General features: G+C 39.0%; 1 protein-coding gene across 1 annotated transcript in view; it reads right to left on the bottom strand.

Moving 5' to 3' along the window:
- cftr (CF transmembrane conductance regulator) overlaps positions 1-27004 on the bottom strand; it is a 50303-nt gene extending 23299 nt beyond the window's left edge. Inside the window, exons 1-16 of the mRNA XM_055009311.1 lie at positions 26657-27004; positions 25097-25207; positions 19579-19690; positions 16395-16610; positions 15429-15518; positions 12846-13009; positions 11046-11171; positions 10314-10560; positions 9990-10082; positions 6556-6732; positions 6124-6315; positions 3164-3258; positions 1926-2012; positions 709-1498; positions 416-544; positions 298-335 (exon numbers count right to left, since the gene is read on the bottom strand). Of these exons, the coding sequence (XP_054865286.1) occupies positions 298-335; positions 416-544; positions 709-1498; positions 1926-2012; positions 3164-3258; positions 6124-6315; positions 6556-6732; positions 9990-10082; positions 10314-10560; positions 11046-11171; positions 12846-13009; positions 15429-15518; positions 16395-16610; positions 19579-19690; positions 25097-25207; positions 26657-26709 (2720 nt within the window). The 5' untranslated portion in view covers positions 26710-27004. The remainder of the gene's footprint in view (positions 1-297; positions 336-415; positions 545-708; positions 1499-1925; positions 2013-3163; positions 3259-6123; positions 6316-6555; positions 6733-9989; positions 10083-10313; positions 10561-11045; positions 11172-12845; positions 13010-15428; positions 15519-16394; positions 16611-19578; positions 19691-25096; positions 25208-26656) is intronic.

Here is a 27004-nt window from a genome sequence, read left to right as displayed (position 1 = left end):
GGACAGTTCTGTAGTCAGGTGAAACAAAAATTGAACTATTTGGCCACAATGACTAGAAATATGTTTGGAGGAGAGAAGGTGAGGCCTGTAACCCTACCATACCTCCTACCAGGCAGGGTGGTAGTAGCATTATGCTCTGGGGTTGTTTTGTTGACAGTGGAATAATGAAGAAGGAGGACTGCCTCAACAATGTTCAGGAAAATGTAAAATCATGAGCCAGATGGTTGGGTCTTAGAAGCAAAGTGGTCTAACCCACAAAAAATATGAACTTATTTCATTTCTGTAAATGACACTTACTCAGTAATGAGGAAAATACCGATGACTGAACCAGCAACCTAGTGGTGGGGTAAAAAACATTATGGTTAGTTAAATTCACACAATTGACAAAGCACCTTAAAGAAGGTTGTGATTTTACCTCAATGGCGAAGACAAAGAGGATGAAAATTAGAACGTAGACTAAGCTCCTATTGGTGGTAACATAGCGAAGGTAAGTGCTCCATGAGGTAGTTTCAAAGACGTTCTCACGTTCATCTGCAAAGCATTGCTGTAAGAAGCAGAATTGCTTTTTTACATACAAAACTCAAACATTTCTTTTGTGACAAAACAAGTGCACATAGTGTGTATATTTACAAGAGCTTCAATATTGGGTGAAGAATACAAATTTTTCTGGAAGTCTATAAAAAAAATAGTCATGCTAATAAACCCTACCTCCATGTCTTCTTCATCCACTTCCTCACTAATGTCATAAACACTGTCCTTGGACAAGCGGCGAGCGTAAATGTCCAGCTCAGACGCCAGGTCGTACTGTGGTGTGATAGATAGCTTTCTCCTGAAGGATGACTGCATCTGCTCTCTGCGCTCGTGTCCCTGAGCATTGGTGATGAACGCCAGGACAGACTGGCGCCGCTGCCCATTGAGATGCTGCAACCCATGATGGTACAGGTTACTCCTCGGGAGCACTTCCTCAACTTGATCATCCTCAGGTACAACAGAGAATTTTCTCTCTGAAAGTTCATGAACACCGTCTTCTATTGTCGTGGACTGGGGTGTATTTGCCGTCTGTTGAGAGTTGCCAATAAAGGAGAACTTGCGGGCGGCTGCCAAAGGATTAAGGATGAGTGACTGTTTGCGTTTCTCGGGGTAGCCATCACTCACAGGATGGGTTTGAGACTGAGGACTGATTATTGGAGGCGGTACCTGGCGGAACGACTGACGAATTGACTCCGGGCCTCGGAAACCAGCGGTTTCATCAACTGAGACCCTGCGAAGAGTTTCTGTGAGAATGGAGCTGCGCCGCTCAGCGTTGATGTTGTCATAAGCTTCCAGGCCGAGCAGCAGGGAACTGAAATCTGGGCGTTGGGCCTGCAGTTCTGAGAAGGTGCCATAAAAGTAACAGTCTCCATTGTGCAGCAGAAGGATTTTGTCTGCTCGTTTGAGATGCTCCAACTTGCTGGTGACCACAATACGAGTCTTGGAAGCCATGAGTTTACAGACACATCTGTGTGGTGATACAGAAAATTTACACATTAACTTTCAGAAAAAGTGTGACAAGAGTTCTGAACAAAATAAAGAGTGGTGTGTCATATTGTCAAAGAATAATTAGTAGTCGCAAATAAGCTACTTCATCTGTCTAAACTACGGTCAGACATTTGACAACACCTAAATTTTAATTCCACAAATTACTTTGGCTGGTTTTCTACTTTGAAAGACAGACAACGCCCACATTTCATCAAAAGATAATTTCCTTTAGCTCAACTAAAAAAAGTCCCATTCCCAGAGAATGCTACATTGTGATGAATCAGCTTTTACTCACCACAGTCAACACGAGTGTCTTAGACAACAAGAGATAACCTTGACCTTGAACTTAAACTTGAGCTTAGCCACCCCCACCTCCTCTATATGAAAGACTCTGTTGTGATACTCACTTCTCAAAGATCTCTTTCTCTGTCACTATGTCCAGGTGGGTGAAAGGTGCATCCAGCAGGTAGAGGTCAGCATCTTTATACACAGCCCTGAGAGGGGAAACACAGTGTGTCACAGAGAAATAAAAAGTTGCAATGTGTGAAAAGTAATGACATACATAGTGAAAGTTAAAGGGTTACATATGAGAAAGCAAAAGACACAAAAATACAAACAGGAGAAGCTGCATATCTGTAAGGTGTAAATGAGGAAGTCAGGTTTCTGTGGGAATGAATCACTTCCAGCAAAACTGTACCGTGATGGCAGACGATAAAACCAATGAACGGCTGCAAATTGATGGCTACCAATAAATAATGCATGGGAATATGAGAATGTCTGACTGTTGTTATCTACACAGCGATTTAACAGACCAATAAAGCTCTTCTAGGGCTGTAGAAAGCACTTGTCATTAAAATGTAAGACTGCAAACACAATAGTTAGTGCAGGCAGATAAGCACACCAGGGAGAATGATAGGGGAGCCTTAGCAGCTTTGAGAGGTTATGATTTTGTGCAGTAGAAACTTTATCCATTACACTGTTGGAAATGAATACCTTAACTGGAAGGATTGCCAAAAGCATGAAATCCTAAATACTAATAAGTATAATTTAATACATGTTTTAAATGGCTGAGAAACAATAATGTCTCTTACTGTAAAGGTGACAGAATGTGCAAAGATCAGTGATAAATTAACATCTGCAATGAACCTAGTGCATTCATTGGTTGTCAACTACACTGATGAGAACTGCTGAAGTGAACATGTGTTTGTTTATGAAGTAAAAAATGCAGTTAGTTTATTGAGTGTCGTGGGCAGTCAGTTATTGGGTGTAAGAAGCTCCTTTTGATCCAGGCACTGTAGAGGAGATGATATTCTGGCTCTTTGAACTCACTTAACCTGACAAAAGAATTGCCATTTCTCACTGAACTATAGAAAACAATCTGTAAATTTAAAAAAAACCTCACTGTTTGCTGTAGTTATCTCTTCAGAGCTCTTCATCAATTAGGAGTATGGCTCAAATCTTTGTACTACTTTTCACTCATGTTCTATGTATGATGTTCGCAAAACAATGAATCAAAATCAAGTCAAAAAATGGTTGACAAAACAAAGACTGTGGTTAGAACTAACTGACAGAGGTGGTCTGCACTGACAGACATATGGGAGTAAATCATGCATGTTAACAGGCGCTCAGGGGTGACAGAAAGTACCTGGCTAGGCCGAGGCGTGCTCTTTGACCGCCGCTGAGGGTCACCCCTCCTTCAATGAGGAGAGTCTTGTCTTTTTCAGGCAGCAACGCAAAGTCCTAGAAAGGAAAACAAGGGGTCAGAGGGTCAATACATGCATGAGTAGTGCTATCAACTGTGAGATACAGCAGACAAAATGGCAAAACACATTGTGAAGACCATGAAAACACACTGTAAGCAAGAAATGACATTTCTCAAGAAGTAACTTTACAATTCTGCAATCTTCCTGTTCTTATTTCAGGAATTAAATAAGAACTGTTATTTTGACATTTTGATGCAAAGTTTGGAACATCAGTTCAACACCTAAACTATCAAATTATAGGATCTTCATATTTTTTTTAAAGGACGTGGAATTATCTTCAGCTAAATGTTCAAGAATTCATAGGATGACAGAGGTATTATCAGAGATCTAACCACACAAAAAGCACAAGCCAGACATGGAATAGGCACATGAAGGATACCACAAGTAGAGACATATATTGCATTTGGTGGCAATTGATGAAAGTAGACATCCACACCAATGAGGATGAAGTGACAGCACAAGTTTATCATCATTAAAACTACCTACCGTTATAATGGCAGCTTCCGCTGTCCGGATAGGAGCGCATAGGGGATCAAGTTAACAGGTTGTTCAACAGCTTGTTTAAATACGGCAGCATAGTAAAAAAGACATGTCTCTCACTGTGAACAAAAAGCTCCAGCGGCTAAAGGCTGGAAGCAAAAGTTGAGTTTACAGTGGGAAGACCACCCACAGCAGTCTGTCTGGTGCTTCAGGGTGCTACAATACTGAGGAATTACAGTCACGAACCCACTGAACGACTTGTGTCTGTCTGGGGAGATCAGAACTAGATGTCACTCTTGTCTGTCAGGGTCGAAAAATAGGAATCATGTGTGCACTGTCACAACATATCTATTCAAGATGCCAATAATTAAGAAAGGATCAATTTAGAAAATATAAAATTAGACATTACATGTCTCTAAGAAGAAATAAAGACTGGATAATTAGATAACATTTATCTACTGCATTATAAGAGTAAGACTTTTTTTAAAGGTTTGTTTTTCAAAATGGTGCTAGAGAAAAGTTTAATATAATTTTGAAATATATCTACTGTAATCTAATAGCATATTACCTAACATAACTAATTTTCACAGCTGTTGACTTCAATAGTGCATCTGTTTGTAGATGGACAGTGGAAGGGACTGTCTGTCCTTTTAGTCAGTCTCAACACTCACAACCAAAGCGCACACAATGACACCCTGTCATTCTTGCCATTTCCACAGAAAATACAGCAGAACTGACAGTGCGACTCATCTTCATAGTGCTATTGTTGTTTCAGGTTTATTGACACCTCACTCCACATTTGATGTCTCTCTTCAAGAGCAGAATGATAGCTGATGTTTAACATGGAGACGCCTGTATTGCATGCCGGCTTTGTTTGCTGTGACAACAAGTTGTGTTTTTGTCAAAACCACTGAGGCACTTTAAGTGCCACAGGAGATGGAATGTGGTAGTTGATAAATATGATGGTGTCACCTTCCACATGAGCTGTTGCATTGATTTCAGTAAAAAATATAGTTAATATAGGGTACTTAAAATACTTGTTGTGAACTACATGTCACTGGTCTGTCAGCACAAAACTTGTTTCCATGGGTTCCAAAAATTATTCCAAAAATGTCTTTATACATTTTTTTTGAAAGATTTGTGTTTTTATGACAATATATGGGAGTTACATTACATCAATCACTTATATTATACCTGTATAACTGATGTTATACATCTGTTGGTATCTCAGACATTCCAGTTGCCACTTACATCATTTTTGTGTTTGCAAACAGTGATTTTGTGTCTGCCTACTTATTTTGTATTTTTATAAATATGTGAATAAGTCTATATTTATGTTCAGTGTGTACAAAAATGTTTTAATTTTTGGCTTTTAATACTGTAGTCAACACAAACTTTACTGTCATGTATGCAATATCTAAGTTGCACTTTTTTGCTCAGCAATGTTCACCACATTTGAAAATATAATTCAGCACTGAACAACAAGCCTAACAGCCCCCTGATCTGATGGTGAGTCCTTCTAGCTCGTTGATGTGATAATGTCTGTCACTGGGAACTAACGGGCTCATATTGCATCCCACTGACATACCGTGAAATTTCCATGGCAACAGAGGAGACATTATTCTGCTGAGGGGCCGTCACTCAACGCTGAGGCTTATGAGAGTGTGAGTGCGTGTATGTGTATCAGAGTAAGAGACAGAACGAAAGTATGTGTCTATTTGTGTGTGTGCGTGACATAATCGGTTTAAATGTGGACTGTGGAAACCTGAACCTTCCTGATGCCTCGCAGTGGCTCCAAACAGACAACTCAGCAGAGAGCATTGGTTTAATGAAAAAGAAAAGCTTGAAAAGATTATTTTATTTTAGAAAATGTCTGTTTTCAAACGCTGGAGGGTTTTTGCAACATTAAGGGACATTTTCACAGCAGTGATGCTGATACTTTGTGAGACAGATTGTTAGTGACTCAGTGTATTCTTTGTTTACTGACACTGTCACCTGTCGGTTATGCTTTTGTCCCCGCTGAGCTTTAATTCATGGTTGCTACCAGTGGTGAAAATTTTTTAAAGCATAAACGTATCAAAATATTTAGTGACCTTTTTAAACTTTCAGCATTAACCATGTCTGTTGTTCATCCACATTTTCAATAAATTTCAAAACCCGTATCTTCTCAGATTATGGTTGACAAATCATCACACGGGTTTGTTGATCTTGTAAACACTGAACCTGCTTCTTAGGGCTGCAGCTAACAGTTATTTTCATTGTCATCAATCTGTTTCTTATGTTCTTGATCCACTTTGCCTGCAGGCGGAGGGTGTAAAGAAGAAGGTAGAGCAGAATTAATCATATAAGAAAGTAAAGGTACCTCTTCCAGCTGGCAAGCCTTGATAATGGAGGTGTAGCGGTACTCATCATATGTCAGGCCAAACAGGATGTTGTCACGAATTGTTCCTGGCATGATCCAAGAAGTCTGTGGTGAGAAGGAAATGCGACCACTATGTCTGATTTTACCTTCTGATGGCACCAACTCTCCCAAGATCATCATAAGCAGGGAACTCTGGAAGGAACAGGAAGGGGCGTAGTCACACTTCATTCTACTAAATTTTTCTTCATTTTAAGCCTTTAAAGATGGTGTTCTCATCCTGATTAGCCTATAATGAGTTAGCATGTTGACTTTCAATGCTTGAAGACATGTTGGCCAAATATATGACAGTAGACTAGTCACAGATTCGGTGTAGTCGCTATAAACATTTTGTGCCCAAATTTTTATTTGGATGAGATAATTTTTTTGACCTACCTTTCCTGAGCCAGTAGATCCAGCCACTGCGAGCATTTTGCCTTTCTCTAGGTAAAGGCTGATATTTCTGAGGACAGGTGTGACATACAGATTGGTGAAGAAGAGTCCGGCGTCACCGTTCAAATGTCTATTTGCCTTGTTCTCCTGCTTGATCTTCTCAAACAGCTCACCAATACCCTGCAGAAAAGTTCAAAGTCAGAGTCTTCACTTTCTATATGACTTAACGAACACTAAGCGAAAAAATAGATAGCAAATGCAAGCCTACATATAGTAAAACATGCTTTACGACATTGCATGTAGATTATATATATATATATATATATATATATATATATATATATATATATATATATATGTATATATGTATATATACATATATATATATATATACACATATATATATGTGTGTATATATATATATGTGTGTGTGTGTGTATATATATATATATATATATACACATATATATACACACACATATATATGTATATATACACATATATATATATATATATATATATATATATATATATATATATATACAATATTATCAGAATCACAGTTTTTAAACACAATTTCAATTCAAATTATGTTGTTCACCTATCTAAATGTTTAGGTTCTGCTGCCATTTGTACACACTGAATTCCAATTTATGTAATTAAACCCTCACTTTCGATTCATTACAGTGTACCACTGAGGATGTTTCTGTGCGTGTATGACATGTATGATTTGTGTTTTTCATTTTGTTTACATAACTGCTTGCATCAGGGCAGAGCGAGTGTGCCCGTCATGCTGTGCTTTCAGACGGTGACCCCAGGCCAAACTACTGTGAGAAACAGGAGATTCTCCAAAGACAGGGGAAGACTCCCAGAGTCTCACAATAGCCTTATTTCACCTCATCTCTCACCGCCTCCAGAAAGATTAATGGCTGACACATCTCACTGTTAGAAAAGGGGAACTCTGCATGACTCGCTGGCTTAATCATTGACCTCTGTGACGTTTTCTGGGTCACCATTCCTCTAACACCAGGGTTGACTCTGGTTTGCATAGGTTTGTCTTTGCGATTCTCATTCTAATGAGGTGACGTACATGCTGTCAGCAGTAAAGAAAGGCAACACCCCTCCCATTCAACTGCGAATGGCACATTCCAGGAAGAGGAGAAGGCAAGAGGAGAATCTGGGAATTAGGTGATGAACACAAGTCTGAATCTCAAAGGGAGATTCAAAGTGTTCCCAGCTAAGGCAGAGTTTGATGACGACTCAGGATAATTAATTATGCAAAGTGAAGGAAAAAAAAAAAACACAGTTTGCTGTTCATTTTCTCACGGTATCGGGTGGTCCGTGAATCAGACCTGTTAGAGGAAGTTTACAGCCTCTGCCTATAGATAAGATTATATGACCCACTCTCACTGAGACTGAACAATTAACTATTATACCTGTAATGCATGGTGGATTTACAGGTTGTAGGAGTTTAGCTTCTTTACGCATGCCATTGCTCTGTGATGGTGTCGACACAGATAAGAGTGTCTAAATAGCCTGAGTGATGGGTTTGTGGGCCTTGTACTGATGTTGACATTTGAATCAGACAATCAGTGCTTTTATGTCGATACTCGTGAATTACTACAATATATCCTTTCAACACTGTTTCTGAATTATCTTAAACATCTTTGGAGTGTCTGTACAGATTACAGCAGATTACAGTTACTTATCAGCTGTTGAGTGGTGATACTCATATTATCTAGAATAAGCCAATAAGGATAAGGATAAACTTTATTGGTCCCACAGTGGGGAAAGTTCACCATTACAGCAGCTCCAAAGAAAAAGTATAAAGGCAGTGCAGGAATAGATAAGAAAAAGAAACACAGTGCAAAAATTGCAGAAAAAAAACATTATATACTGATGACTTTTTTTTCTTATAAATATCATGTAGAAGATTATATACAAAAGAGTTGATATATCACCCTGGCTATTTTACTTATATATTCTGATTTCAGCTGCTGCTAGTGATATTATCACATAACAAAAGAGCTGAATATCAGCATCAGATTAATCTTAATTTTGTTATGGTCAGCCACTGAGGCATGAGAAACCACGGTCTTATTTTTTAATCGTTTTAACTCTGTTTGGCTTTAGAACAAAGAAAAATGCAAAACCAGCCATTCTGAAATTTTGGGGAAAGACATAGTTCAGTTTCATTCATAACTAAAATGATTTATAACTTTGTTCTAAGACACTATTGAGTCGCCAGGGTCAGCCTAACACTTAAAAGGCAGCCCTATTGTAAAATCACAGAGCTTGTATGAGTGCTTTCTTAACAAAGCACCATGTTTTTCAATATTTTGTATGTCCATCTATATTTCTGATGACAAGCTATTTTTCTCAGCTGCTTTTTATTGAAGCGGCTGTGCTGCTCTACCTAAAGGTAGTCTATTGGATTCAAGCCTGGTGCCATACTTGTCCAGGTCATAGTTTACACTTTTTTCTCCTTCAGAATATTCTTCTTTCACTAAGCTTTTACAGACTACGAAACATCCTAACAGCCAGTATTTTATCCACAAGCATTCATAGTGCCATCTATAGCCCCTTTAAGGGATTCACTGCTTTCCATTATGAGCACCCCGGTGACTTTTCTATAACTGTCGCAACAATCATACTAGGTCAGATAAAGCAACATTTACATATCACTTTATCACAGCATAAGTATGAACTGCATGCAGTCACATTAATGGATTGGCATACAGATCCGACGAGCAATGTAGTTTTGGTAGTTACTTTAACGATTAAACGTCATCTCAATTATATCATCCAACAGCTTTTGGTCCCACCTCAGTGTCAGGACTATGCATTCACTGTGGTAATCCTAGTTATACCACAAAAGCTGGACCCCATCTGAGCTGAACAAATTTATCTTTGTATGACCTAATCAAATAATGTGCTCCCAATATTTATCTTCATCTTCAGCACAATTTAATTTGGCAGTTTTGAGCAGAAGAGCAGGCAAGAGTTTTTTTTCTTGGAAACTGTCCATAGAGGTTGACATTATGCAGTGTTCTTGTACCATCTGAGCTGTCACAAAAACTCTAATTCCCAATTTTCCTCCATTATTCTGTTGTTCAAAAAATTAAGGGTCTTGGGCACATTGGGATACATTTTTACATAATAACAAAATGTGTTTCTTTTTTGATATTTTGACGCCAGATCACTGTCAAATTACAAAGGGAGCTATATGGTGTCAGGTCACTATCGATCAGAGGTATGCATTTAAGGGTTAAATCTCTAAAACACACTGAGATATGCATTGCCACATGTCACAATGTCTTTACTTAGCTCATACCAGATTATAAGAAGCAGTATCCCCAGCTACTAGACAAATGCTTAATAATAGTTACTTCAGCTAAGTGTTGCATTTTATTTTTGTCGTGCAGACACAAACAAACCTCATCCCAGGATGCAGACACGTTGACCAACTCCAGTTCAGTGGTGGTCAGATTGTACTCGAGCACTCTGTGTTCTTCCTTCGTCAAGAACTCCTGGAGAAATAAAACATAGGCAGCATATCATCAACATTTAACTTTATCTTATACTGCTTATTTATTCTGTTAGGGGCTGGTGAGGGCCAGCAGCAAAACTAACAAATCTGGATTAATTATACTAACGATCATCATTTACTGTCTACGTTTTATTCTATATATTAAATTTTCTAGCAATAGTAAAGGCATCTAAATGATGAGCACCTATCTCACTCTCATTTCACAACCTACCTCAATCTTCTTGACCAGTGCCAGCGTGTCGTACCACATCTGGATGGAACCCGGGAGTTGGCGGGTGATTGTCATTCGTAGCACCATGCAGTAGGAGGCTGTTGTGAAAATTCGACGGAGAATGATGCCTCTACTTAGTGCATGTGGCACGATAGCTGCCACAATGACCAAGATGGCAGAGAAGAAGTACGAGGCACTGTAGAAGTACCGCAGAGAGCCGATCTTCCTGGTCAGTGTCACCTCCTCTCTGAGAAAAGAGATATACAGAGAAGAAGAAGAATGAAGGAGAAGCTAAGAATTAAATTTCAAGTGCATATGTGCGTGTATGAAAAAAATGAAACAGCAGCACAGTGATGCTTATATTTATAGCTCCACACTGCAGTCAATGATATGAAAACAAGTTTCTTTCCTTCATTTTTACTGTTAAAGAAAGTCTAAACTTAATAATACTTGACTTTCAGAAGTTTTTGAAGCATCAAAAACTTTTGAAAATCAATATCTCTTCATGTTATCCTATCATATAACTAACATATGGCTTCTTGAGTGGTGGCCAAACGTGTTTTGTGAGGTCAGTCACAGGGACCTTTGACCTTACATGGCCAAAATCTACTCAGTTCATTGTTGAGTTCAGTTTGTGCCAAATTTGAAGAGATTTCGTCAAGGTTTTCTGTCAGAAATGATCAACAGTAAAAACTCTGCATATTCTCTGTGTGTGCATACTATTCGCCTTACTGTCTGATGTTTTTGATGATGGTCTCCATCACTTCCTCCCAGCCGTAAGCCTTTACAGAGTGAATGTTCTCTACAATTTCTGAGGTGAGGGCCAGGCGGCGGCTGATCATCCCTGCTCGCTTGACCCTGTTCACACAAAATAGTTTTATATGGACACAGGTCACTTTCACAGCAGCATTAGCATACACACAGCACTTTCATTAAGAATTCAGGACCCGGAATCGTTATGCTATGTTGCAGACTTATGCTGAAATTTTTTTAAATTGAACCTATACTCAATGACTCATAATGGTAAAGCAAAAAAAAAAAGAAAAAAAAGTACTAATAGTCTAAATTCAAAAAGGAAAAACTGAAATATCACACTGACACAAGAATTCAGACCCTTTACTCAGTATTTATTTAAAGCACCTTAACCAGCCATTACGGATTGATCCTTTGTGGGTATGATATGACTGGATTTGCAAATGTAGATTTGTTTTTTTTTTGCCATTCTTCTTTGCAGATCCTCTTAAGCTGTGTCAGACTGGATAAGCACCATTAATGGACAGCAATTTTCAGGTCTCTCCAGACATAATTAGTTCAGTTCAAGTCAGGACTCTGACTGGACCTTAACGACATTCACATTTGTCCCACAGCAACTCCAGCATCACCAGGGCTTTCTGCTTAGGGTGATTGTCCTATTGGAAGGTAAAACTTTGGCATAGTCTGAGGTCCTGATTAAGGATATCTCTACTTTGTGCTGTTCAGCTTTCCTTAAACCATGATCAATCTCACTATCAGGGGTGTGTTGAACACCTCCACAGCATGATGCTACCACCAACGTGCTTCACCACTGGGATGGTGGTGGTAGCCTCTCTAAGCCTACAGTTGTCCTTCTGTAAAATTTTCCCCTCTCCTTTCTCTGGCAGTCGCTTAGTTTGGCTGAGGGGCCTGCTCGTCCTGGAGCCAGAGGGGTGGTTCCAAACCTCTTTCATTTAAGAATTACGAAAGCAATTGTGCTCTTGAGACACTTAAATGCAGCATCAATTTCTGTCGCCCATCCCAGAGTTGTGCCTTGACACAACTCTGTTTTTGAACTTTGTAGGTAGTTTCTGATGGTTTTGTTTTTGCTCTGATATGAATTAACAGCAGTGAGGCCCTATATAGAAAGGTATATGCCTTTCCAAATCATCTATTTCAGTTGAATTTACCACAGACGGACACGAATCAAGGTCTAGAGACATCTCGAAGACGATCAATAGAAATGGAGGCACCTGAGCTAAATTTCAAGTATTTTAGGAAAGAGTCTGACTATCTAAATCAACTCATAGATTTGCAAAAATGTCTAAAATCCAGTTTTTGTTTCTTCATTATGAGTTATGGAGAAGAGACTGATGAGAGAAACAATGTATTTAAATATTTTTAACATAAACTTGCAACATAACAAAATGTGAAAAAAGTAAACAGGGTGTGAATACTTTCTGAATCAACTCTACATTTGTGCATGCACCTGTACTGAATGCACCTCCATGGTATTTTCACTGTCTGTGTATGTATGGTATATTTGTAAATATGCAGTATGTGAACATAAAACTACCTGTATAATATGCATTATATAACAGTTTCTTAGGCAAGAAATTGCAAAATGGGAATCAGAAAAAGAGATTTCTACTAAATGCTATATATCTTCAGAGAGCAAAGCTAAAACACATGGCAAGACAGAAAGCACAATTAGAAGTGCTGTTTAGTTGTGATATATATATATATATATATATATTTTTTTTTTTTTTTTCTCCTATATTTTGAGTGCACATGGTAGACCTGTGAGGTCCCATCTTCTGGGAGAGCCAGGCCTGGACGAGGCCCAGCAGGGTGAGAGCTGCCAGGGTGCAGAATCCGTTCACATCGATCAGCTCCCAGAGCAGACCTCCACACAGTATACACTGCAGAGGGGTGATCCATACAAAGTGGGCCAGACCCAGACTCTGCAATAAACACACATAGTACATAGAGAAGACATTAGTGTACACAAGGTAACTTGAATATGACTTTTATTAAAGGAGTAATGATGTGACCCTTTGTCCACGGTCAGTTCAAAGGCCAAGTTGAAGGAACAGTCCAATGAAGGCTTTTGTTTTGAGTAACATACACTCACTGCCTTAAAGAGATGCCTGGCAGGTTAGCAGAGAACAATAGCTCTGGTTAGCGCAGATCAACGTGAACAAAAAGTAGTCGTGTGCAACAAAGGTAAATAGCCAAGAGCGCTAGCAACAAACAGAAATTGTGTATCATGATATATTTTGGTAAAAGCATACGGGCTTGGAACTAACTGGTCATTTAAACAGACAATATAGCAAGTAGGTTATGCTATGCAGTGGTATTATATGAAGAATCAGTCTGACAATCATTTGTTTATAGTAATAAATTTGTGCTTCAGAGGGAGTATGCATGATTCTATTTGTTCAAATTAATTGCACCTACATATTACATTTAAATAATTATCTAAATAATAATTACAAATATGATGTCTGTATGGGAAATGCAACTTTTTTGTCATGGAAAACTGGTCTAGTGCGATGATATGAAGCAGTCTGAGGAGTAGTCTGCAATATTGCATGTTTTTATGAAAATATCACTTTAACCACTTTAAGACTGTGAGCCTGGCCCTATGTTTAAAGGAAAGCCACCTCAACCACTGTAGGACACTTGTGTCTACACACTGAGACACACCTTCATTGACCTGAGTGTGGCGTATGGTTAACCACAGAGGAATTACACAGAATTGTTTGCCGAGTTGCAATGTCACAGATTAAGTTTCAGAATTGTTTAATGTTTTGTTTTTTAAAAACAAACTCTGCAACCCCTTTTGCGCATAAGATATTTGCTGTGTAGCATACTGAACACATAGGAACATTGATTGGCTATAAAACACAAGACCGCATAAAAGAACGCGAGCACAAAGAAAAGGAGGACTACATCAAGCTTTCTCCTTTGAAGAATCCACTTTCATTGGCACTGTGCTGAAGAATCTCAGTTGTGCTATAGGTACAACACTCAGTTCTCACCTCAGTAAGGTCCTTTCCCTCTCATTCTCCTGCATTTTCTGTTTCTCCTCCAGCATGTACACACAACCAGACAATGTAAGCCCCCCTTGCATTAGGCAAGCCAAATCCAAGCAAGGTGATAATTGTCCCAAAGCAGGTTGCAGAGTGTTTCCACATTCAACACCTCACCGAGACCCAAGGCAAGATACAGTTCAGCCAGCACACACTCATGCACGACCTCCAGCTATGTTGTCTTGCATCATCACGGATTTGCTTTGCAACACTGATGCACAATTATACAGCACTTTGCTTACATACTAACACCTAGCTGTGTTTGTTTGTATATGCGCATGTGTTGTTCTGCATCTGTTGTCCTCTAATTGTCCCAGAGTAGTAGTAGTGTTGGATACTAAAACTGATTCATTGAAGTCTGTGAGGCTGTGAACTGTCAAGCCTCATTTCCCTCCAAAAACAAACAAAAATCTTTCAGCTACTTATGAGTGGAAAATTAATGCAGTTTTCCACTTCTCCTTTTTGTAGTAAGAGCTAAGAATTTATAATATATAATCTAAAATTTATAATATATAAGCTAAAATTTTCATGCTTGACTGATTTCTAATTAACTTTTTTAACTAACTGTGGACGTTAATCCACATTAACTTCATGTGGACGATATATCCATCCATTATCTATACACCGCTTAATCCTCATTAGGGTCGCGGGGGGGGGGGCTGGAGCCTATCCCAGCTGACTCGGGCGAAGGCAGGGGACACCCTAGACAGGTCACCAGTCTGTCGCAGGGCTACATACAGAGACAAACAATCACTCTCACATTCACACCTACGGGCAATTTAGAATAATCAATTAACCTCAGCATATTTTTGGACTGTGGGAGGAAGCCGGAGTACCCGGAGAAAACCCACGCATGCACAGGGAGAACATGCAAACTCCATGCAGAAAGATCCCGGGAAAGCCGGGACGCGAACCAGGGACCTTCTTGCTGCAAGGCGAAAGTGCTAACCACTACGCCACTGTGCAGCCCCGACGATATATAAAAATAAAATATAAAAGGGAAATAAAAGGTCAGTGTTCCTTGTAGCTGCCACCTTATCCAGTCAGTGTACAAGACTGTACCATGGTTTTTGGAGCACTTGGATCTAAACTAGCAGAGATTAGTGGTTAATGGAAAAGTAAAATCGAAAGTTTCGCCAAAATATATGATTCCGTAACAAGATGTGAATATGATTCTCAATACATAATATTTAATCTAGAAACAAGTCATGTCGGATGTGGGAAGAAATTTTTCTCATTGATTCTGAATAATCAATTTTCTCCTGAGAAATAGTTCACTTTTTCTCACCTCATCCAGCTTGTTGAGGTGGGCAGACATCAGACTAACCAGCTGACCTGTGCTGATCTTATCCAAGACTCGGCTGGACAGCTTCAGGGTCTAAAAAAGGTCACAGGTCAGTTAAATCACAAAGGAAGAAAGTGAACTGGATGAGAGGAAGTTAGTGACACGTGGCCAAGCTGCGACACCAGGCTGCCACGCCCTTAACAGCAGCCTGCAGAGTGCCACTGCTGGACTTCCACATGTGAGAAGCTTTCTGGGAGTGTTCGGCCATGTGTGCTAAACAAGTTGGAAGCATTTACCTGATGAGGTAGCCCCCAAACACCCAATCTTACCAAAAATTTTAAACAAAATAAACATACAAAAGAAACAACAAAAAAAGGAAAAAAAAATGTAAATGCAACTGTGCTACAATCTTTTCAGCAGGATTGTTTTGTTTTGTTCTGGCAATTATCACAGCAGTGACTACAAGTAGCGAGTGTACAATTCATGTGCTATCAGCAACACAGTGCCACTGACTGCAAGGGAGACTTTACACTTGCACTTCACAACAGTTCACAGGCAAACTTTGCATGCTTTACTAAAAAAGAAATTAAATTTAAAAAAAAAAAAACAAAAAAAAAAAAACGCTAGCTTTCAGAGCCAGAAAGAAATTTTTCATCTTCCACATGATGCTTCAACTACTTATGTGTGAGGAGCTGAAAACTTAATTAAATCAACTGTGATATTTCTTTGGAATCACTTTATCCTACATGTTACATTTAAAAATATACTATATATAATTTTTTTAAATAATTCTGTTAAACCACGGTTCAAAAGCAATGTCTGATTTTCACTGGTTAATTTTCATAGAATTTTCATTTATTATTATTTTTGTCAGATTCAAATTATTTCTGTGACCATTGTGGGTTTTTCTATCATTAACCGAAGGGTACCAACAATTTTGTCCACGTGTGTATGCTGTCCTCCCCTTACCTTCTTGTATATTAGACTGAAAAGGGCAATGCGGATTTGCATGCCCAGATGATGCAAGCCAAAGATGGCAGGCTGCAACAGCAGGAAGCGGGCGGTGAAGAGGAGGCTGAGGCCCAGGGCCAAGAAGTATCCCTGGCTCCGCTCTGGAGCATGGAACGGGTCAAAGGAAGCAATGATGCGACCCAGAAGCTGAGGTTGCACCGTCTTGGAGGCCTCCTACATCAAGACATGAGACAAAAGAAGAGATTAAGTAATTCTATTGTACACGGTAGTTATTCCTCTTTAGTTATTACCTCAGACAAGTCGTATCAGTCTGTTTTCTGGTGTCCTATCAATCATAGTTACTGGCAAAAGAATACACCAATGTCATTCAATGTCATTTAGGTGACAAAAATAACTTCAGAATAGGTACACAATCCTATTTTGTTGCTGTTTTCAACATGAGGTAAAAGTAGAAAACATCCATCCATCCATCCATCCATCATCTATACACTGCTTAATCCTCATTAGGGCCGCGGGGGTGCTGGAGCCTATCCCAGCTGACTCGGGCGAAGGCAGGGGACACCCTAGACAGGTCACCAGTCTGTCGCAGGGCTACATATATAGACAAACAATCACTCTCACATTCACACCTACGGGCAATTTAGAATGATCAATTAACCTCAGCATATTTTTGGACTGTGGGACGAAGCCAGAGTACCCGGAGAAAACCCACGCATGCACAGGGAGAACATGCAAACTCCATGCAGAAAGATCCCGGGAAAGCCGGGACGCGAACCAGGGATCTTCTCGCTGCAAGGCGAAAGTGCTAACCACTACACCACTGTGCAGCCCGAAAGTAGAAAACAGTGTTAGGTAATTAAAAAAAACAAAACAAATCATAGATTCATGGCTGGATCTGGATCTGACCAACATGCCCAACATAAGAAAACATCAATGTCACTATTTTGCATTTTACTGCAAAACTGTCAAATATCTACACTATTGTTCAAAAGTTTGGGGTCACTTAGAAATGTCCTTATTTTTGAAAGAAAAGCAGTTTATTTCAATGAAGATAACAGAGTATATTCATGTCTCTATCAGTTTCTGTGATCAAAGTTTAGTCTTTAGTGCTTTAACACAGTTATAGGGTAAAGTTTACAGTCCAGTTTAGGTTACATTTTATGTTATCATAAACTGGCAGGCATATCTATCTGAACTATATATTATTTACAAATCTTAAATCTGTCATTCACCACTGTCTGTTATATGCTCAAACTGGATGGTCTGCCTTGTTCTTTTTATAAAGTTATTCTTGGTTTGCTTTCATCGTATCTTACAGATCTATATCCTCGAAAAAGTATGGGAACCTTCATCACTTTCAGAACGTAGTTTCAGTTATCTGCTGCCAGAACCAGTACTGAACTGGAGAAAAAACAGCATTCAGGTACTTTGCTTGGAATCAGTTGCAAAATTGGCAGAATCGTGTGATCGTTGAGAACGACAATTCGTGACAAATATTTTTGCAATTTTATGATGCAGTAGCACACACAGTTTAAGCTTATTTAGATTGTGATACACTACCGTTCAAAAGTTTAGGGTTACTTGGAAATGTCTTTATTTTTAATTTTTCAGTGAAGATAACATTAAATTAATTATAAATCCAGTGTAGACATTGTTAATGTGGTAAATGACTATTCTAGCTGGAAACAGCTGATTTTTAATGGAATATCTCCATAGGGGTACAGAGGAACATTTCCAGCAACCATCACTCCTGTGTTCTAATGCTACATTGTGTGTCCCACAGTGTCTCCTAAATATCTAACAAGCATTCTTGTTGTCATGACAACCAGCTTCGACTGGTACCAACATACGCAATGGCTGCTGTTGGCACCTTTCCAGAAGTTTGGGACAGTGAGTTGGGTTGTGACACTATAGTGCGACATGCCTGTGAGGTTTGTACGTCATTGAACAGCAGTTTTATTGGCCGTCTGCAGCAGGACAGCAGTGTTAACAGGTACAACACAGAACCACATACAGGCAGAGCTGGCAGTAGTGCAAGTGACAACGTTTAAATAAACATAGCCATGACCTGATACTGTATTTACTTTGTACTCTGCTTACTGAAAGACATCGTCACTGAATTTGAGCATTTCCAATGCCAAGACCACTGTTTAATTCTATGGTTGCAGTGTTGGGCATCATTTATCGGTTGGCGGGATGAATAAGTTTCTCAGGCAAGATTTATACAATATTATATTAATCAATAATAACTGGAGAACAAAACTGTGTAAAAGTAAAATACCATACAATTTATAGATTAAAAAACAGGATTATTTTCTTTTTTAATGCATTATGTAACAGTTCATTAAATATTTTGGGGTTTTTTTTGACCGCTGTTTTCTGAAATTTTGTAAATTAAATATTTAAACAACTAAATTTCAAAATAACTGTATTACACTGGGTCCCCAAATTACTAGTGTTAGTGACACACCAATTTGTGACTGACTGGTGCTATGCCCATGGGATTTCCATACCTCCAGTGTTATGTGGGGTGAGATATGCTCAACTTCTCATGATGCTGTGTGGTCAGTAGAGAAATTACATGGATGGTTGGTTGGGTGGACAGACAGATTTGCCAGACAAACAGTATCATTTCCATCATATGAGAGTTGGATACCATAATAGGCAAATAATTTATCTTTAACACAGTTTCATGCTAGAACAGTACTACTCTGATCCTTTTGGATTTGAACCTGAATTGTTGAAGCTAACAAAGTGCCTTAAGATGCACATCCACTAATGAAAGTTTGTTACTGACCACAAAAACCATGACGTGTACTTGTAAAGTATTTTCAAAGTCTAAAAAAGCCTAAAATGTAATTTTATGTTATTATGTGTTTCATAGGTTTGCTTTATTGACAAATGCATAACAGTTTCTTGTCATTTTCATTACATCAAAGAGGAAATCGGCAGGTTTTAATCTCTTATAAACTTCTTGATCATACCATCAACAGTTCACTGTATTCTGCAGTATCTGATTCAAATTAAAAGTTTATTACATCTACTTTACACAAATAAACCTGATTTCCATCTGAGACAAAAAAATTATGAGCCGTGGCATGCCCCATTATAGCAAAACAAATGTATATCACAACATATGTCAGATCTGCTTTCCTCACAGAGGACAGACTGACACACTCACCCCAAGGTATAGGAGGACACCAAAGAAGGCGAAAGGGCCAAAGAAGCAGCGAGCCAGTGCTCTCATCAGCCTGGGCTTGTTCTTGGCTGACACCACCTCCCTGTCCCATTCTCTGCAGGGAGGACAGAGTTACAACACAGTTAAACAACAGTGTAGGCACAACGAGGGAACAACACACACACACACCAGCCAAATGCCAGCAAAGTTTGGCTGTGGCTCTTCTATTTGTCTACTACTACTCTGGCAATGAACCAGCTGTCCAGACTTTAAGAGTCCTCTCCACAACTTTGTCTGGTGATAAAGTCACAGAACAAGAAGCTGTAGCACAATTATTTAGTTTTATTTTGTAAAGAAATTCCTTGGCCAATAACTGACAAGAAACACATGTATTTGGTGAAAAAACCTTAATTTTCTAAAAATAGATTTAAAGATATGCAAGTGTTATTATTTTTGACAGACTTGTGTTTGGGCAAACTACGCCTTTACGGTTAGATGGTGTGGATTTGAATTGCTGCATTTCTACTTATTTTATTGAAATATCTATAAATATTGCTGGATATTGCCTGCTCTAGCTTTGTTACTACACTGCACTAACTGTCTTGGCAAGTAGATACAGCTGCAGTAAGTAGCTGCATTGTTCTCTGGGGGTCATTTATAACCAGGGTGATCTGGATGAGCACTTCAACGCTGAGTCATGGGAGCAGTAGAGAAGAGAAAAGATGAGTGAAGGAGGAAAAGGAAGAAAGTGAGGCCACTGAGGTAAATAGTGACAAAAACATAAGTGGACAACTTGTTGTTGGTTTGCTGATTATATTTTACAGAGTATTTGTCTCAGTTTGCACACAAACGTAACAGAGGCAGAAAATGCACTGATCCAGTCTGACAGTTCAGTATCCATGTTAAATGTGATTTCTTCATCAGTGCCATTAAAAATTCAGTGTTTCCATTTTCAGTTACATTTAGTCAGTTATGGCAAGGTACCAATTCAGCTTTTAGCATCGCAGTAATCCCTGGCCACATGTTATCTTACATAAAATGATTCCAATGAGTACAAGCCAGTGAAGTATACAAACCTGGATTCGTGATCTGTGCCAGCAGGTATTGAGTCAAGGTATCAGTGGAGGAAAAAAAATGGATCCATGAATCTCTGGCACAGGCAGCAAAATATAGCCCAAAGACCCAACATTCCCAGTTTACAAACTCTACAGAGAATTGGCAGATGTTCCCATATGATCGAAGACAGTTACTGTTTCTGTAGATGAATCCTGGGACCTCAAAAAAGGTCTTTAGTTTAAAAGGAACAAACTGATGATCTGGTTATGAATTACTCACTTCTTGCTCACGTCATGCTGGTTTAGTCAAGGTGAAGCCTGCAACCCTGGACAGTATGTGTAAGTATAACATGGATGTATCCTGTCTTTGAGAACATTTAGGTAAAGGTACATCTGTAACGTTGTCTTTATGATTTGACGCCACTGATTACTGTGCATCTTAGATAAAAATTACTACTGGGTCTAATTTTGAAAATCTGTGACCGCTTTTTGCAATGATTAAGGGGATACAAACAGAGGTAAGACTTTCAGAGCTTTGGTGATGGCAGAAAATGGGAAAAAGTTATGACAGAGCAAGGCTGATGGAAAAATTTGATAATCACACTAAAAGAACAATTCAAAAAGAGAGAGTATAGCAAGCTTCTCAGCTAGCGTGTTATTTGTTTACTGCATCAAGGCCTCACAACTTACACCGACATCTCTATGTATCAAAGTTACATATTTAGAAGTTTTCTCCATTAAGTAATCTATCCATGTGCTAAAACGACTATCTATTAAGTCCCTGGCTCTCTTTGCGGCAACCCCTCCCACTCGCTGCAGCTCAAGCATGCCAGCACATCAGCAATAAGGGTTGGTTCCGAGTTTTTCAGATGAAACCTGAAAGTCTGAATGCGACTGTTTCAGAATGCCATCAGTACACTTCAGTTTCAACATAGAAACTATCAGCCATGGTTTTGACAGCTTGTTTCACTGTGATATGCCTTCCAGAATTTACACCACATGGATATGTTAATAAGCAAAAAAAAAGAAAAAAAAGAAAAATATACACTACTGTTCAAAAGTTTGGGGTCACTTAAAAATGCCCTTCTGAAAAAAGAACATTTTTTTTTCAATGAAGATAACATTAATCAGAAATACAGTGTAGACATTATTAATGTGGTAAATGACTATTCTAGGTGGAAATGGCTGATTTTTAATGGAATATCTACATAGAGGTACAGAGGAACATTTCCAGCAACCATCACTCCTGTGTTCTAATGCTACATTGTGTTAGCTAATGGTGTTGAAAGGCTAATTGATAATTAGAAAACCTTTGTGCAACTATTGTAGCACATGAATAAAAGTGTGAGTTTTCATGGAAAACATGAAATTGTCTGTGTGACCCCAAACTTTTGAATGGTAGTGTATATATCATAGTTTTTGATAATAGCATTATCAAAGCTTTAAATTTGACTGAAAATGGAGATTTTAAGTATCATTTTTCTATCTCTTTCTATTTTTCTCATGCCAGCAGACGTCAGTGACTTGAGCTGAACTGAAGGTGATGAAAAGGCTGATGGTACGCAGCATGCTTTAATGGAAGATAAAGTTCACATTCCCAGAAGGCCTCACTGTTTGCCTGATCAGAATAATGAAAGCAAATCGCCAACCACTGCTCATTTATCACCTGGTGGACACTGGGCCCTTTCTAAAGGTTGACTTTTTAACACCAGTGTACATTAACTGGCTTGTTGGCACTGCTCAGTGTGACGTGGGCCCCTGAGTGACCAAGTGGCAAGGCCAATGTAGGACACAGCTGTGATAATTAAGCAAGGCAAAAAATAAAAAGGAGAAAGAAACATGAGTATTTGATCTCTGGGATAACATCAAACTTCTTTCTTTAAAAGAAGAAAAAAGAAGATAGTACTTGTCTAATATATAGCATTTGCTTACTGTTACAATAACAGGAAAAGAAAAGATGAGGGACAGAAAGGAAAAAGAGACAAAAGGAATACAGAACGATGGTTTGTTTGCAGAATTCACAAAGCGCTTGTGTTGCCATGGCTGACCATTACAGGTAATACCATTTTAAAGTCATCAATTAACTAATTTCGAGATTTTTAATGACTGGCCAGGTCTGTAAAGAGTAAAGTGATTATAGCAAAAGGGAATAGAAGCGTCTGGCAGCTTGTGGCTAAGTGGCTGATAGAGAAAAAGACACATAAGATAGAGCAGCAGGTCGAGAGTAAGTAAGAAACAGTGGCTTGGAGAGGTAGGGAAATAATGAGACAAAAAATAAACTAAATTAAAAGTGAAAGACAGATTTTTAAGTAGAAAAATACAAGTTAACCTTGTCCATCACGTGTTGCCTGGCTGTTTGTTGGCACACACAGGTTTGGTTTATGTCTAGCTCAGTTTAAATGCCAGCCCATATTTTAAGTTGACTCTGAAGAGAGGATGGCTCATGGCCTGCTACTGTAAACACGTGTAAAGGTGACATGTGAAAAACATCAAGGCTACATATTTCTAGGTTAAAGCTTGTCTACAAATTCACCTTAAAAAAAGGATTTAATCCTCATGTACGCTACATGCACATATTGGATATACAGCTTTATCGCACGTACTATTTGATTATGTGAATGACATAGTGCATACAGGTAATCATTACATATCTAGACATTTTCTGTACATGGTATAAAGTGAGAATGCACTTTAGTTAGTGATTGTAATGTATTTCCTCCAAATGTCTCACAACCAGCTCTCTAGAATGGACTTAAGCTTACAACATTCAGACATGTAACCATGAGATTAGTTACATGCTGTAAATAATGTCAGTAATGACAGTCACATTCCATTTATTTTTATTTATTTATTCATACATGCTTCTTTACTAGGACACTGAAATCGTTGGGCAAATAACAAAGGATGAAATGTTTGCCTCTTCTATTTTTTGAAGACATTCCAAAAAAAAAAACTCAACTGGAAGGGAACGGGTTAACAACAAGATCAGGGATACAAAATAAAGATGTGTCCAATCTGGAATGTTTACATCAAGAGCAGAGTCAATGAACCATTTGATATGACAAATCAAAATGTCTGCAACTATAAAGGAATAATGTGCGTTGACTTGCTAATGTTTTTTCTGTCTCTGTGTTTGTTGAATTTTGCTGCAAAATGCTAATAAAATCAAATGTTCTCAGCTGAAATTTTAGATGGATGACTTGTTTGCTGGCGTTACTTTGCACCACACTAAAAGGATTACTCTCGCCTTTCTCACTTAATTCATGCAAGTTTCTACAGAATCCAGGCATGGAGTTTCAGCAAATATTAATATCAGACATCAGAACTGGGAAACAAATGTGATTTCTGTGACTTGGGCTGTGCCATTATTGGTTGGTGGCAGGTGGGTTTCTAAATTGCTGCTATCCTGTGATTTTGAAACTGAACAATGTTTACAATTTACTCAGAGTGGTATGAAAAAACCCTTCTTGCCTTGGTAAGAAGAAGTCAGAGGAGGACGACCAACTGTTTGAAGCTGACAGGTTACGGTAGGTCAGATAACTATTCTTTACGACTGTGGTGAGCAGAAAAGCATCTAAGGTTGTTGAAACTTGGGACAGATACGCCACAAGAACAGAACACCACCTTGGGATCCACTCTTGCCAGCAAAGAACAGAAATCTGAGGCTGCAGTGGCCCCAGGCTCACCAAAACTGGACAGATGAAGACTAACAAGTAGATGGTAGGCTACAAATTTGACTTCAGCTGCATGAATCCATGGACCCAATCCAACTTGTGTCAGCAGTAGTGGTGTAATGATGTGGGAATGTTTTCTTTACACACATCAGTTCCTTTAATATCAAATATGGCTGAAATGCCACAGCCTGTCTGAGTATTGCATGTGCAACCCTTTATGGCCAGTTGACCATTTTGTAATGGCAACTCCCTGTAGGACAATGCCACAAAATAAAAGCCATCTCAGACTGGTTTCATTATGATGGCAGTGAGTTCAGGGGAGTTCCCAGATCTGAGAACACCTTGGGGATATGGCTGAACAGGAGATGAATGCATGGATGTGCAGTTGGTAAATCTGCAGGGATTGTGAAAAAAATGAATCCGTTTACAGAGGAAAGAGCTGATATGGCAAAGGATGAAATGTTTGCCTTTTGCAAATCACCTCATGAATAACTTTAGGGCTAAGCTATCTGTTTGTTTTCATCACATGGAAAGTCTTATTTTTAAATCTAACTCTTCATTTTGATTTTATATCAAACTGCTGTGTCAACCCCTTACATAATGCATGGCATTTGACATCCCAGGTGCAGCAGTGCACCATTAATACCCCAAGGACAAAAAGACAACATTTATCCAATGCAGCTGATACTTTGTTTTAAATACTGACACAAGCCAGATAAGTCCCATGTGAACCATAAAAACAAAGCTTCTTTAACCAGTTGCATTTTCCCTTGATGAGCCTACATGACAAACCTTTCGAGTCTCTCGGAGAGAGTGTCTGCTGAATCAAACGAAGGAGCCTTGTACACATCTGTCAGCTCCAACTTCTTTCTGAAGCCCTTCCTTAACAGCGGTGATGTCCACCTGCATGAAAACCACACATTAAAAAGATTGTTGAATATCAGCTGTTTGAAGCTTTGATGCGTAAGAGAAAAATGCTAGCATACAAGAGAATATGCTAATAGATAGTGTTCAACATAAGAATACATGATCTTGTTCTCTGCATCTTGGTGGCACTGTGTAAATATAGTATAATAAATTAAAACGCACAAAACACATTTTAGAATTCGTTGAGGACATTTGAGAGACGATATTAAGATGCACTTGTTTGTGTTTGGTTAGAGGATAAGCCTTTGCCATAAAAGCCAGGGTTAGAGTGTCTAGAACCCTTAATGTAAACTTGTGTTGGTTGTAATCTAAGTAATCCTTGAGGTCTCACAGACAGACTAATGACAGAGGAGGAAGGTAAAGTCAGATGTTTGCTAGGACCTGTGACTGAATCATAAAGAAAGGCTCTCCCAGCCAAGTGACATAATATCATTTGGAGTTTTTTTTTTTTGTTTGTTTGTTTTGCTTATTTTTAAGTGGGCTTCTTATTTTGGAGTCTTTCATTGGTGAAAGGAGGAAGGACACATTGCGTGGGTGCACTAGTAATACTGAAGTACAATTTTTGACAGGTAATATACAAATATCACAAAGAAAAATCAAACAAACATTTAACCATGCAATTTCTAGTACCAGGGTTAATATTCATCGTAAAAATAATGACTTAAGTGAAAGATTGTTAACTTGACCAACGCTTGACTCATCTGATTAAGGTAAATAATGAGGCTCTAATTAATGTTGATGACTAGAAGCAGGTTTTACAAATACTGATGACTTAACATCTTGAAGAGCGTCCACCTCCACATGAGAGTACCTTCCAGAACAAACCTCAACGGACCACGACCCACATTTTGCGCAGTTTTAAAACGCCATGCGCGCATTTTACGCACGGAATTAAGCGACATAAAGGTGCTGTTGCAATTACTGTTCACACAGACATGAAAAGACAGTTTCTCTCTCAGTGGCACCGTGACTAAAACACTGCAGCACATGAAGATGGTCCATGCCAGCGTGACTGCACTTCTAGCGGGTTTTATGCTTCAGATCAATCATTTTTCTTCATTTCTTTAACTTTATTTTTCTAACAGAGTAACCCATGTCACCCACGTTTTGTTACCTGTTCAACGTTCTTACATACATCACGATCAAACAAGTAACTGTGTAGAAGCAGACAACTGGAGCAACTGTTGCATTTATTGACCAATCTATCCCCATAATATTCATCTCCCACGTCTCCATGTGACACCATGGCAATATTGCCCTATTCAGCCACGGTTTCCTAAAGTTTCTTAACCCACCCTTCAAATGTGACTTTTGCGCAATCTCTTCATTATGATGTGGGCTCCATCGTGGAGCTGCGCATGCACCTTGCCTTCCAGGCACAACTCCTGCTCCTCGGATAAGGGATGTAGGCGAAACATGTCTTACCAGAAGAAAAATTTGGAGAGGAAATTCGCATCTTCCACTGGTGACTTCTGCATCCTAAGAGCGAAGCCAGTTTGGTTTCTCTGCACCTGAGTGTCCCTGCGCGTCGCTTACATTTGTGTCCCCCGGGTAGCTCCGTTCCCACAGACCCAGAGGGGATGCTCAACTGTTTTTTCCTCCACTTTTTGTCTGCGGTAAAAGTGATGTCACTGTTCAGTGTTCTTCCTTTGCCGTAGGTGAAAATGCTTCTCTACCCCCTGCGCGTCTCCCCGCTCTTACTCTCTGGTCACACTCAGTCCGCTCCTGCTCTCTTGCTGTTTCTCGCTCTCTCTCCCTCGGTGTGACAGGGAG

The sequence above is a fragment of the Amphiprion ocellaris genome, chromosome 3 (genome assembly GCF_022539595.1).
Source record: "Amphiprion ocellaris isolate individual 3 ecotype Okinawa chromosome 3, ASM2253959v1, whole genome shotgun sequence".
Classification (NCBI taxonomy): Eukaryota; Metazoa; Chordata; class Actinopteri; family Pomacentridae; genus Amphiprion; species Amphiprion ocellaris.
Note: the sequence above shows the minus strand (reverse complement) of the source record. Positions and strands in the feature narration are given on the sequence as shown.